Source organism: Mytilus californianus, unplaced genomic scaffold (genome assembly GCF_021869535.1).
Source record: "Mytilus californianus isolate M0D057914Y unplaced genomic scaffold, xbMytCali1.0.p SCAF_3, whole genome shotgun sequence".
Lineage (NCBI taxonomy): Eukaryota > Metazoa > Mollusca > Bivalvia > Mytilida > Mytilidae > Mytilus > Mytilus californianus.
In genome coordinates this window covers 87,424,575-87,439,001 of record NW_026262679.1, presented here as the reverse complement: position 1 = coordinate 87,439,001, position 14,427 = coordinate 87,424,575, and the positions used below count along the sequence as shown (strand labels likewise).

At 33.6% G+C, this 14,427-nt stretch overlaps 1 protein-coding gene across 1 annotated transcript; it reads left to right on the top strand.

Annotated features, from left to right (window-relative positions):
* The first annotated feature begins 233 nt into the window (after window positions 1-233).
* LOC127733680 (peroxidase-like protein) lies at window positions 234-12,158 on the top strand. The gene is made up of 13 exons (XM_052242993.1): window positions 234-408; window positions 1,274-1,412; window positions 1,733-1,947; window positions 2,223-2,402; window positions 3,005-3,062; window positions 3,896-4,002; window positions 4,975-5,076; window positions 6,041-6,133; window positions 6,779-6,995; window positions 8,096-8,596; window positions 9,069-9,238; window positions 11,298-11,400; window positions 11,970-12,158. Exons 1-13 carry the CDS (start codon window positions 237-239, stop codon window positions 12,034-12,036), a joined length of 2,124 nt encoding a protein of 707 aa, XP_052098953.1. The 5' UTR covers window positions 234-236; the 3' UTR covers window positions 12,037-12,158.
* Window positions 12,159-14,427: the final 2,269 nt, after the last annotated feature.

Here is a 14,427-nt window from a genome sequence, read left to right as displayed (position 1 = left end):
CAGAGCAAAATTATACACAGAACAAGAACCTTTATAATTTTCGTGAAATCACATATGTTCAGAAAGAATTCGATGGGAAGTTACAACCTTCTTTAAATTGTGTTTCATGTATAGCCATTACGTATCATTTTTATTCTAATTCTAAATAACGTTTATATTTACTTTTATTTTACACTCAGAATACTTAAATCGTCAAATTTCGTTTTAGCGCCATCATGGGGCCCGGTGTAAAGCTTATGTTATGTATTGTTTTATACTGTTACTTCTATTTGGGACATGTAACCGCATCACGAGAGAAACGTCAAATATCGCAAGCAGTCATCGGAGCATACTTAAAACAGGCACTAGCGGAGGCTAATCAAGAACTTGCGCATATGAAGGCTATTGATAAAATGATGGTAGATCAGGGTAAATATTGAACTAAAACAAGTGTGGACACAGCATTTATTCATACCATATAGCTTAAACATGTATAGACTTCTTTCTATATTTGCTGTTATAAAAGATTGCACCTTCATTTAAAACTGTAGTATTTTGAATTAAGCCTTCATCATGGCATCCACAACTATAGTATTATTCCACAGATGTCCTCATCAAGGTCAAATTTTAGCAATTTTTTCGATGGCAAAAATTTTTCTAAAATTAAAAAATGTAGAGCATGTTGAAAATTAACCGAAATTGACAAAATCATGCATTTATCTCTACTTTCTTCATCTTCAAATCTTTAAATAATTGCGAACTCATATAATGCAAATATAGTTCTCAAAATAATTTCTAAAATTCTTGTTTCTCAAAAAAAAATTAAAAGAGGTTGTTGCCATATTAATTTTCGTTTAATATTTATATAACTAGTACAGGGTCACTGGGATTTTGTTTTCGTGTTTAAATCATTCAATGTGGAATTCTTGGTGATAAAAGTACTAGAAAAAGTCGGGTCCAAATCGTATGCAAAGTCTTGTAATGAATTGTACATCGTTCATTCTTCAGTCAGTGAACTCTAAAGAAGAACACATAATTTGATTAGTCACTTTATATGAATAAAATAAGACAGTAACTCAATGACACAAATAACCAGCAGACGAACATATTAAATATTCTTGCTTATACATAGTTTCAATAGAGCTAATTTCATAATGCTTGTGGAGTAAGACTTTGGTTGGCTTACTTGCTTTGTTTGTATGAACGTTTGCATACTCTGCAAGCCGATGATTAGGAAATTGGCTCTAACTTTTATAACTGAATAATATTTCTCTTTGGTACTGTTCATCTATAGGTGTCGATGCACCAGCAGGAAGTAGATCTTACTCTTGGCATCTTGGTCGTTTCTTGTATACTAAAGATGCAAAGAAAGTAAGGATATTGTCAGATAAAGCCTGGGTTACAGTCAGGACAACAAAAAAACTAGTCGAAAGGTAATTAATCAAAACTTAGAAAACATGAGAACAGTATGTTTAACTCGGAGTCGATGGAATAACTTGTTACAATAATTTGTCATTTTTAGTCAATTAGCCCATTTTACTAGTAAATATAAATTCAATTCTCTATAGTAATAACTCAATAATCCCAGGATGAAACATTTATTTAGACAAAATCGAAAAGGCGATTGGGCAAGTGCCAATACAATTGTTTAGGAAAGGGTATCTTATACGGCAAAGAATATTTAAAACTTTAGAAATGAAGTATTTGTTTGCCAATTTCAATGGAAATTCTACAAAATATGTGTGTTCAACAGGACTGGCTGGACGTTAGCAGAAGTGCAGATCAACCCATACATTGTCAATGAATGGAGATTACAAGTTGCTGCATCATGCCCTTTCATGGAGCCAAAGTGTAACATATACACCAGATACAGAACTGCAGATGGTGCATGCAATAACTTAATGGATCCAAGTCTCGGAGCTGCGTTAACTCGCCAGAGAAGAATGATGGATAACGCATACGAAGATGGTAAACGATAAAAATATTTCAATACAAATAGATTTAAAAAAAACCCACTACACTGCTCTTTTAAGAATGAGATATGGTGCTACAGTGAGATGTATATTCAAATTATAGGTGACAATTGTTATATCATCACCCTCCTTCATGCAAAGGTGTTAAGTCATAGAAAGATCGAAGACTCGTTTGCTAATCCTATCTTCCGTATTTATTTTATAACAATCCTGAACTTACCGCTATACTCAATTGAATTATAAGAAATTTTTTGAATGTTCTATCTACAGGTATTGATTCTCCAAGGATACACTCGGTTCTTGGTGGCTACCTGCCTAGTCCTAGAGTTATAAGTAATGTCATGCACAAAAGTGACTGTTGTCCCCAGTTCAGTGACCGCCTAGCCGTAGCAGTTATGCAGTTCGGACAGTTTATAGAACATGACGTCATATCTACCCCAATGATTACAGGTATATGTAAATAATGTGCCAACTAATGGAGAACATCAATGAACAACACATGGTCCAGATGGCCTTAATTGGTACAGACACAACATAAAATGGTGTTAAACCAGTTTTGTGCTTGGACAAACGTCCCTCTTTGCATGTCTAGATCATAAGAATATCGTACAAGTAAAACACACATTAAAAAACTGAACAGAGGAGGACAAACATTTTTTAACTGTATTAGTAAGTATAACACATTTGTAGCTCTTGCTACTGAAAGTTGTAAAACATTTCCCTTTTCAATGTTTTAGTACTATTTACTACTTTAAAAGGAGAGAGGGTCTTTTATTTACAAAAACAAGACATTTACAGACAAGATGCTGATAACGAATGAACATCTTAAGTAACAAAAAGTTTGTTGTATTGGCATAACCCTGTAAAAGAAACAGGTAACAAGGAAAGTACTTGGTGGTGTTATATTGACCTACATTTGTAGTTCATACTTACGACAGTGGAGAGCCTAATTTTAACCAAAAGAATCCAGATAGTCCTCGAGCAAGGAGGTTATATGAGAACCTTCTCATATAACCTCCTTGGATTAACTAAGTTATTTTGTTCTATTTCAGGATATGAAGGAGCTGATATTCAGTGTTGTGATACACCACCACACATTACTGCCCAAAGGTAAGTTGTTGATATTCAGTACTGTGATACACCACCACACATTACTGCCCAAAGGTAAGTTGTTGATATTCAGTACTGTGATACACCACCACACATTACTGCCCAAAGGTAAGTTGTTGATATTCAGTACTGTGATACACCACCACACATTACTTCCCAAAGGTAAGTTGTTGATATTCAGTGCTGTGATACACCACCACACGTTACTGCCCAAAGGTAAGTTGTTGATATTCAGTACTGTGATACACCACCACACATTACTGCCCAAAGGTAAGTTGTTGATATTCAGTACTGTGATACACCACCACAAATTACTGCCCAAAGGTAAATTGTTGATATTTGGTGTTGTGATACACCACCACACATTACTGCCCAAAGGTAAGTTGTTGATATTCGGTGCTGTGATACACCAACACACATTACTTCCCAAAGGTCCGTTGATGATATTCAGTGCTGTGATACACCACCACACATTACTGCCCAAAGGTAAGTTGATGATATTCAGTGCTGTGATACACCACCACACATTACTGCCCAAAGGTAAGTTGTTGATATTCAGTGTTGTGATACACCACCACACATAACTGCCCAAAAGGTAAGTTGTTGATATTCAGTGTTGTGATACACCACCACACATTACTGCCTAAAGGTAAGTTGTTGAAACATCTAGCCTGGTATCTTGGCCAAACCTCTTCTTCGCGTGAGCTAGGATATCAGGCTATGGAATATCTCATATTCGCTAAAGTGTGTTTATGCGTGCATTATTTAATGTTTTTTTAAAGTTGCTAAGATATTGTGAAGTAAGCAAATAATTAAATTTATTTCATTTGTAGGGCAGCCTGTCTTCCCATTGCTATCCCACCCAATGATGAACGATTCAAGATCAAGTGTATGAATTTTGTCAGAGCGACACCCGGACTAAAGAAGAACTGTGACATGGGTTTGTCTTATTTTCATAATGGGACCAAGGGAGCAATAAAAAAATGCTCAGTCGAATAAAAAGAGATCAAAACGTAAAAAAGGCAAAGACACATTACAGTCCACATAATGTATACTACACAAAAACTAAAAATTAAGTAACACGAACCCCACAAAAAAAGCAAGAGTGAATTTTAACTCGTGTTCTCAGGAAGGGTAAGCATTTCCTGCGCCACTAGTGACATATACTGTGTTACTCCTGTTACTAGTAATATATGTTGAAATATTTTAACTTAAGATTGTACTTACATATTTGCAAGATATTAACATACACTTCACTGCTGTCTTATGTGAACAAATGCAAAAAAGACAGCGACGCCCAAAATTAGGTTCAATATATGTGTGTTGTGCTCATTGTTGAAGGACGTAAGCTCTTGTGGAAAGTTGTCTCATTGGCAATCATACCACATTTTCTTCTTTTCATATAGAGCTGCCTCAGTACAGTCATCAGTGGTCGATAAGCGTCTAAACGGTTTAACAAACTCTTATAATCTTACTTCTATAGTCAAGACGATTTGTGACGGTTTAATAAACTCTTATAATCTTACTTCTATAGTCAAGACGATTTGTAAAATTCTTTCAACTGCAAGGAATAGAAAAATCGAGGATATTAAAACAAAATTCCACAAATAAACTAAGACACAGAGAGAACAAAACGCTAGCTTAATCTATAGCTACGGACAGAATTTTCTGAAGCGCAAATAATTGTTAAAACACACAACATGTCTCATAAAAAAATCAGTACTACTCGGAATAATATCAACATAAAAAAGACCTAGACAAAAGCCGTATAAATCTGAACTAATCACATTGGCACTTATTTACCGGTGATATATCGAAATACAAGAATCAGAGTGAAAATGGTGTCCAGTTTTCCTCTCTAGAAATTCAATTTTCGAACACATGTTTTGTAACAACTTTGCATTTTGTACAGGAATAAGGTCACCATTGAATCAAGCTTCAGCATATTTAGATTCATCACAGATCTACGGTACAGACACAGAAGAACAACACAGATTACGTTCAGGATTTGGAGGTTTGAGAATATTGTTTGTTTGTCCTTCCAAAATAAGCAAGGCAGTACAATGTTGAAATATGCTTCGAAACTCCACATAATTTGATATTGTGTTTTTCAATATGCAACAACCTATCGTTTAATTTACGATTTGTGGCGTCCTTTCCGTAAAGTCTATATGTGTAGCGTCCTATCTGGGTTAAAAATAAAATAAAAAATGGAATAGAAGTCATTTAGTTGATTTTCATAGTAAACTAAACAGGTAAACTGTATAATCGATGTCCAGTGTCAAATATTTCATGCATACTAGTATTCAGGTGGAAATCAAAAATAAAAACAACAATAGATCGATTTGATATGATCTATATTGTTGGTCAACCAGAATACAAACCTAAATTTTTTTACTGTCACTGGTATGCTAGAAACACTCATCAACGAACTCCTCATACGTTAGAGAAAATTTTCTTTTATGTGCATGGAGCGTGGAACACTTCTATGGCGACACAAACGATTTAACGCCCTCTTTTCCGATTAGAAGGGGCTCTTTATGTATCCATACATTCAGCACAGCTATATAAACGCCTTCTCTCACAACGGTTCTTACAAAACGATGGAAAAGCCGAAGTTACCATATATTTAACCAAGAAGTCCCACCGAAAGGGTGATATACTTTTAGACATTATCATTTGATTTGGTATTTAAGGTTCTCAGTTGTTTCTCTTTATTTCTGTCATATTTTCTGAAATAAACTAAAATGTTATTACAAAACTGTCCATTCGAGGATAGAGTCTTGAAATTCATTGTAATGGACATTTTTGTTTAAATTTTATGGAGGAAAAGTGGTGATGATAGTTTTTTCTACAAAATTCTACTTCTGTTTTGGTGATCAATCAGTTATCGAAAACTTGACAAATTGCAACATATATAGAAAGTAGAAGTTTTTTTATGTAACTAAGACAATTTAAATCCATCTTTTTGTTTTCAGGTTTGATGAACATTACCGTATTGGGACTTTTGCCAGCAACAAGTAATGACCACTGTATAAAAGAAATGAACGGAGACTACTGTATGGATTCGGGTGAGTAAATTTTACTGTTGTGGATAAACGCATTCATAAATAACTAGTAATGTTAGTAGGTGAGGTTACTGTGTAAATGATGGAACTATACTCGTCTGTAGAGTCGATTTTGATTGGACAACGTAAATTTTTTTGAAGAGTTAGATTCATGGTAAACTGACCTAAATGCTCTATGCACTCGCATATGACTTTAGATACACGTAATATGCTTGATTTAACAATAGCATTCGAATAGGAGTAACGGTTATGCACTTTGATAATTGCCAATGTCAATTATATATTTTACAATCGCAAGTATAATTTTCATGGTCTGCTAATGCCTCCCTAAAAACTCAATTTTCGACATTAAGATCAGCGACAATAGAACAAACGACTTCTAAGGACTGATACGTCTGTGTGATGTTGTAAAGTATCCATGCAAACAGGGCCTAAAATTCCTTACAAGAACATGAAGAATGCTACAAGTTAACTAATTTAGTCTCGCTTATGTTATATGTTACAAGGTGAGTAAATTTAGTTGATATAATGAAAAAATAACTGAAACAACATTATACTATACCTATGGTTTTTCTCTTTATCGCATGGAAGGCATTTCCAGATTGAATACTGGATACATGTATATTTAATTTTAAATTATCATTTAAGGTGACTTTAGAGTAAACCATGTACCAGGCTTGACAGTTATGCACACCATATTTGTACGTGAACACAACAGACTTGCCACGACACTTTCACTACTAAACGTCCACTGGGATGACGAAACCATATTCCAAGAAACTAGGAAGATTATTAACGCCGTACAGCAACATTTAGTTTATAATGAGCTTTTGCCAACAATTTTGAATCACGAATACATGACAAGGTATATACAAGAATCAAGATATATCATGGTTGACCATACCCTGTCATCGTGTGGCATAATCTTTTACTTTAGAAGAAAGTCCCCATGGTCCCGTATTATTTTCAAATATTGAGAAATAAATAGGAATGAGTTATATACTAATTCCCGTAGGAATAAGCTATATACTAATTCCCATAGTAAAGATCTTTATACAACTAAATAGAGCAGTTTATAGAAATATTTAATTACTTAGGCTTCTCCCGTGCTAGTATATGGTTTCTGTACAGGAGAGCATTTGTTCGGTTGTAACGGATGTATACATAAGCTTGTGGTGTCCACATAGACTGTGGATTGATTGATTGTAGGGTGGTTAACGTTCAGTTGCAAATATTTCATACATGTTCAGGACGAAAACAAATTAATAATAAATAAAATATGTAGGTCCTGTAATAGAGGCCATCCGAGATGAGGTCGTGGAAATTTTGACTGCCACCGGAAAATGAGGGAATATTGGATAGTGACAGAAATTTCGCCTTGCATGCAACAGGCCACCTTCGGACCCCTCAAAGAATTATTGCAAGGGTTCTTTGCGTGCCCCACTTTGGCAAGGGTTTTACCGCCGGTCGGAAGAAGACCAACAGTGACCATATTTCTATTCCCCCAGTCACCCTTTGTGGTATATTGACTGTGGAATTATATCCAAAGCTTCTAATGAGAGGAATTGTACCCAAAGCCCCTGATAATCGATTATCACGGTATGTTCACTACTGATCTGAACAACTCTTTATTGAACTTTTTAACCATTTGCAGTAAAAGTTTCAGGTCAATTCACCTGGCCCGTGTACTTTTGGTTAATGATTAACTTGGTTTGGTCTTTAATATGCATGTTATGAATTACATATGCACGTTGAGCAACAGACCAACAAATACTAGTAAAGAACACGCGTTGTTTGTGAATAACTCAGTGTCACTTAAAGCTAGTTATCTGAAAATAAGTTTGCATATAGTTATTGGTTTGTTTATTATCTTCTAGCAAATTTTGGTAATTTCAAACCATTAACACAAAATCATTATTTAAATAAACACTCGCATATATATTGTTGTCTTTCCTCTTTCTATAGATATGGACTATATTCTAAAGCTCAGGGTTGTGAAGATGTTTATGATATGAATGTTCAAACAGATATTATGATGGGTTTCTCTGGTGCCGCAATGAGATTCCCGCATACCAGGATTCCAAATGTTCAGGCAATGGTCGACAAACAGTTTGCAAGACGAATGGACGCACCAATTTCTGATACTTTTGACAAACCAAAGTTTATCTTACAAAACATGGGACAAGCCTTGAATGATTTTGCTAGATGGCTAACAACGTTTCCACAAATGAAGGACGATCGGTTTGTTGAATCTGGTGTAAGAGATTTCTTGTTCATGGACGAGAGTGGAAGAAGTTTTGACTTGATATCGTTAAATATCCAGCGTGCACGAGAACAAGGAATTCCTCCATACAACGAATGGCGAAAGTTATGTGGGTTGCCACCTGCTAATTACTTCTACGCTGGCCAGGGTGGCTTGGTAGATCACAAACCTGATGTTGTTCATTTATTGTCAACTGTTTATAGGTATGCATATATGTACATATGGTGCTTAATAATTTGCTTAAGTCAATGAACTGTCGTATTGAAACGTAAACACGCAAAGAGTTTTAATATTAAAAAGAGAGAAATAAAATTTAACAAAATTTATGTTTCAAAGGTATACTGAAAGGTAAGAATCTTGCAAACCATTTCCGATTCCCTTAGAATGCAATTGTCTATTTTTCAAATAATTATTTTATCCCCGCTCCGAAGGAGAGGATATGCTGGTTAATCTATGTTCGTCGCTCAGTTCGTATGTCATTCCATCCTTCCGACTTGTGAATTTTTCGTCGCATTTTTCAAGGGACTACAAATCAGAACTTCTCGAAATTTGGCATCAAAACTTTTAACATTAGCAACTTATTGGATTTTGTTTACTGTGATAAGATTTCGGATACATAAATCGATATAATAAAAATCATGATCGGATTTTAATACATCATCTTTTTTGTTTTAGACATTGCGATGACATAGATTTATTTACTGGAGGTTTAACAGAGACGCCACTTCCAGGAAGTCCCATTGGTCCTGTATTTTCTTGTATAATAGCAACACAATTTGCAAACCTTAAACAAGGTGACCGTTTTTGGTACGAAAGAGATGCCCCCATTACAGGATTTACTCCAGGTATGTGTTATAGGGCGTTATGAAAGTTTTACATCAAAATAGCAAATCTTTAGATGTCACATAGTAAAACAATTTGATTTCTCATTCATGTGCATACACAAAAATTTTGTTTTATGAATATGAAATCTGTATGGTTCGTTTTAAAGTTGGAAAATTCATTACTCAATTTATGCAGATCGAATTTTCCAATTTAAATAATTTCATTATGTAGTGTATCCATTGAAATAGTTTCGCATGACTACTCAATGTGTTATATGTTTCATTTCTTCATATCGTAATCATACCAATTGATAAAAATTTGAATAAAAAACAGATTCTATTAATATAATCATGAAGAAAGAAATGCCAAGCAACTTTGGTATGACATTGATGATATTATGTACATGTATATATATATGAGTCGATTGCATTCCTTGGGCAGTTTTCTGGGTCTGTTAAATAGTGGACATAAGCGCATTAAAAGAATGATATATTACCGTCGGTTCCAAACAAAAATGTCTCATTCCACTGTTTAACACGCACATACAACTACCAAACATGCATTTAATTCTTAAGTAAAAGAATTACACAAGTACATGTATATAAAGCAAAGTCATAAGTATATTACCGACAGTTAACGTTGTTTGGATGATCAACTAAAGAAAAATAAATTATTTAGAACTTCGAAAAATCTTGAATATTTTAGGAGATCGAAAAATAGCACCCATTCAAAATTAGTATTTTCAGTGTTAACATCTTCATCTGAATCATTATATGTTATAAGGTAAAAGACACCGGTCTTTAAATAGATTCCATAATAACTTAGTTTGATGTCTTATTGAATTAAATGATAAGTCTGCTTCTTATTTGAAAACAAGATATTTTCAATTTTATTCATTCATTTATGGAATTTCACTATTTAAATAATTTTGCCATCGTGTAATATTTATTGTTTTCCCCACATGACTTTTTTTAACTAATTGAAACCATATAAAATGTGTCTGTAAAATGGCGCATTGCATGTAAATATAATGCAACAGATGCAAGGTTAAACAACAAAGTGAGAAAAGGCTATCAACATATACAAGTTAGAAAGATCCATTATATCATAATGGCACACATATACAGAAATTGGCACGGTATACTATTGTTACCAAGATTTAATTAGATTTAGTAATCTAACATAATCAGCAGATATTTCCAATATTCCATCATAACAAATTGGCTGGTTTCTACAAGACAAGAAATATATATTAGCACATCATATTTATCTTATGTACTTTTGTGTAAAAAAAAGATATATAGAAATTATTAGATATTATCATGATGGCACCTTATTATACAATTTCTGTAGGTGACCATTTTTAAGTATTTGAAACCAAAATTTACTTTAAAGGTTCGGATATTTAGTTCTTTCAGACATAAGGCGCTTACGAGTTTGCAGTATTGTACATACTTTCTATTTATGACGACTGTAGATTGACCTCTAGATTTCTTTTGTTATTTCTGTTGTTGGGTTCCTGTCTCATCGACATATACCCATCATCTCGCTTTATTCTGTGAAGTAACCAGTTAATATTGTTAAACAAGACATCGCACATTCCGTTGTTAATTTTACTATTAGGTCAGGTAAACATATATAAACAACAAAATAAACCATCACAATTGTTTCAGATAGATCATAACAAAGTCCAACACTCAGATAGGACTTTTTTCGTATTGACCTTCACTATGCAAGCTTACAGCCCGATAATTGGAAAGTCGAAAAATGAATATTCAAATCTATCTAAAGCATATTCTGCCCAATGGAGTTGGAACTTAGTTTTGCCAAGAATTGCTAAGGGTTGGAACTTAGTTTTGCCAAAAATTGCAAAGGGTTGGAACTTTGCAAAGAAATTACAAACGTAAACTGGCAATAGTTATGTATAATTTTCAATAAACTCTTGTGGCAAGCTTAAATAACAAAGTTGAAAGCTTGTTTTGTATTCTTTTTAAATAACCAATATAAACATATACATGTATACTAAATGTTGTGTTTTTTTTTAATATTATCGTAACTGCATTCTTATTTTCACCATAGCTCAAGTTGATCAAATAAAGAAAACAAAGCTTTCATTGGTCTTGTGTAAGAACTTAGACTTCCCGTTCATCCAAAGTCAAGCTTTGCTTCTACCAAGTCAACAGTAAGTAGTATAAACTTTTCTTCCATACCAGTGTGGTTAGTTAATTAAGATAACTACGCGAACGAGTAGTATAAAAAAAAAGAAAACAACACTTCTATAAGTTTTATGCGCCCGACACGCTATTCTGGATTTACCTTCATCAGGAACGCTCAAAGCCGAATATTTGAAAGCCACTGTATAAGAACCGAAACAGTTGAAGAGCTATATGAGCCCAACGGACCTAGAAATAATAGCCAAATCCATCTAAGGTCAACTTTGCCTGAGTAAAGTTATACTTCGTCTTTTAACAAATGGTTACTAGAAAATAACAGGAATGAAAAGCAAAATTGTTTATGACATTATCTCAAAATGAACAAAATAATGACTTACAATCTATAGATATGCCGCATTAGAGATTCGGAAGGATTCCATACCTGCATCTTTGAGTAGGAAATGAAAGGTATTCTCTAGAAGTAAGACTGCTAGAGCCGCGTAAAGGTTATTTGTAAAATATATAGACCTAACAAATTTTATAACAGACATGTTGACTATAGGCAAGGTCCGATGACATCTGTCGATTTTTTTTACAGAAACCCTAGAGTGAGATGTGACTCCATGCCTGAGATTGATTTAGACTTCTGGAAAGTGTCAGCTTAAAAAAATAATGATGTAGAATACTTAGCAAAATGTGTCAGAAGGACAGACTATTATGTTTTTAACTTTAACCTATTGTTAATGATATGTAAATATTCATCATGTATACTTTCATTAAAAATATATTCCGGGATATGGCTATTATATCTATGTTCCAATGTTTTCTGAAAATTCTATGAAAGCACTTCAAAAATTGTCAGCTTTTAGAATTAGTTCTTTGTTTTTAATTATTCTGCAGCTGAAATCTACTTTGAACTCAAGGCTAGTGACATACATACTTTGAAATCAAGGCTAGTTACATATATACTTGGACATTAAGGCTAGTTACATATATACTTTGACATTGAGGCTAGTTACATATATACTTTGACATTAAGGCTAGCTACATACATACTTTGACATTAAGGCTAGTGACATATATACTTCGACATTAAGGCTAGTGACATATATACTTTGACATTAAGGCTACTGACATATATACTTGGACATTAAGGCTAGTGACATATATACTTTGGCATTAAGGCTAGTGACATATATACTTGGACATTTAGGCTAGTGACATGTATACTTGGACATTAAGGCTAGTGACATATATACTTGGACATTAAGGCTAGTGACATATATACTTGGACATTAAGGCTAGTGACATATATACTTAGACATTAAGGCTAGTGACATATATACTTTGACATTAAGGCTAGTGACATATATACTTTGACATTAAGGCTAGTGACATATATACTTTGACATTAAGGCTAGTGACATATATACTTTGGCATTAAGGCTAGTGACATATATACTTGGACATTAAGGCTAGTGACATATATACTTGGACATTAAGGCTAGTGACATATATACTTGGACATTAAGGCTAGTGCCATATATACTTGGACATTAAGGCTAGTGACATATATACTTGGACATTAAGGCTAGTGACATATATACTTTGGCTTTAAGGCTAGTGACATATATACTTTGACATTAAGGCTAGTGACATATATACTTGGACATTAAGGCTAGTGACATATATACTTTGACGTTAAGGCTAGTGACATATATTTACTTTGACGTTAAGGCTAGTGATATATATATACTTTGACATTAAAGCTAGTGCTATATATATACTTTGACATAAAGGCTAGTGACATATATACTTTGACGTTAAGGCTAGTGACATATATTTTCTTTGACGTTAAGGCTTGTGATATATATATATACTTTGAAATCAAGGCTGGTGACATACATACTTTAAAGTCAAAGCTAATGTCACTGTGACATGTATACTTTAAAATCAAGGCTAGTGACAAATATACTTTGAAATCAAGGCTAATGACATATACTTTAGCTATAATTAGAAGGGAAAAAACAGAGTTTATGTTATAGCGTTAATAAACCTGCATTGTTAAATGGTAATGATGAGGTATTTTTTTATTAGTATAAAAAATAAAGAAAAATAGTTTATTGAATTTGGCATTTGTGCTTATTATCTTTACATGACGGCGTCTATTCTATCTACATCAGATCTAGTCATGATGATATACATACTATATCTATATACATGTAAATATATCTACATTAATCTGCATTACATAATTGCATGTAGATGCTTATTCTGGATTTTGACAACTCTCTCAATATAGAACACGTCCATTGGAATTATGAAGAAAATGAGCACCATGTATACTTTAAATTAACACCACGCATTCTTAACATGAATATTAACCAAATATTGGCCTGGTTCGACGACATGTTTAATATATGTAACTTCAACAGAGCAAATAAGTGTTTTGCCGCCATTAATTCCCATAGGATTCAAGATATTTGTATACACCGACTGCAATAGTAGGTACATTTAACAAAATGTTTTCCGGTCTGTGCGTCCGTCTGTCCGATTCGTATCAGGTTAAGATATTGTTTTAAAGTAGTTAACCATGAAATTGTTGTCACATCAACTTGAAACGTAGTTTCATGTTTATCATGATGTTATATACATGTATATGCTTAAGAAGGGGGTTTACTGTGATTTATCTGTTTGTTGGTCAGGTTAAAATTTTGGTTTAAGGTAGTTTATCATGAATTTATAACCATATCAACTTATAACTAGTGTACGTGTTCACAATGACGTGCACTTTCTAAACAAAAGTACGGAAGATACAAAGGGGATTTTCAAAACTCATAAGTAACAGAAAAACTAACAGATCCATGGCAAAACAAATACAAAACGGAAAAACGACGAAAAGACACACAAATCCAAAACACTGCACTAAAAACTAAAGATTGAAGAAAATCAACACTCCGTATCCTTTAATGAACATCAAGCAAGTCTTGGCTTGTACCGACGACATGTCATATATATGAAAATTCAACAGATCAAATAAGTTTTTTCCCATTAAA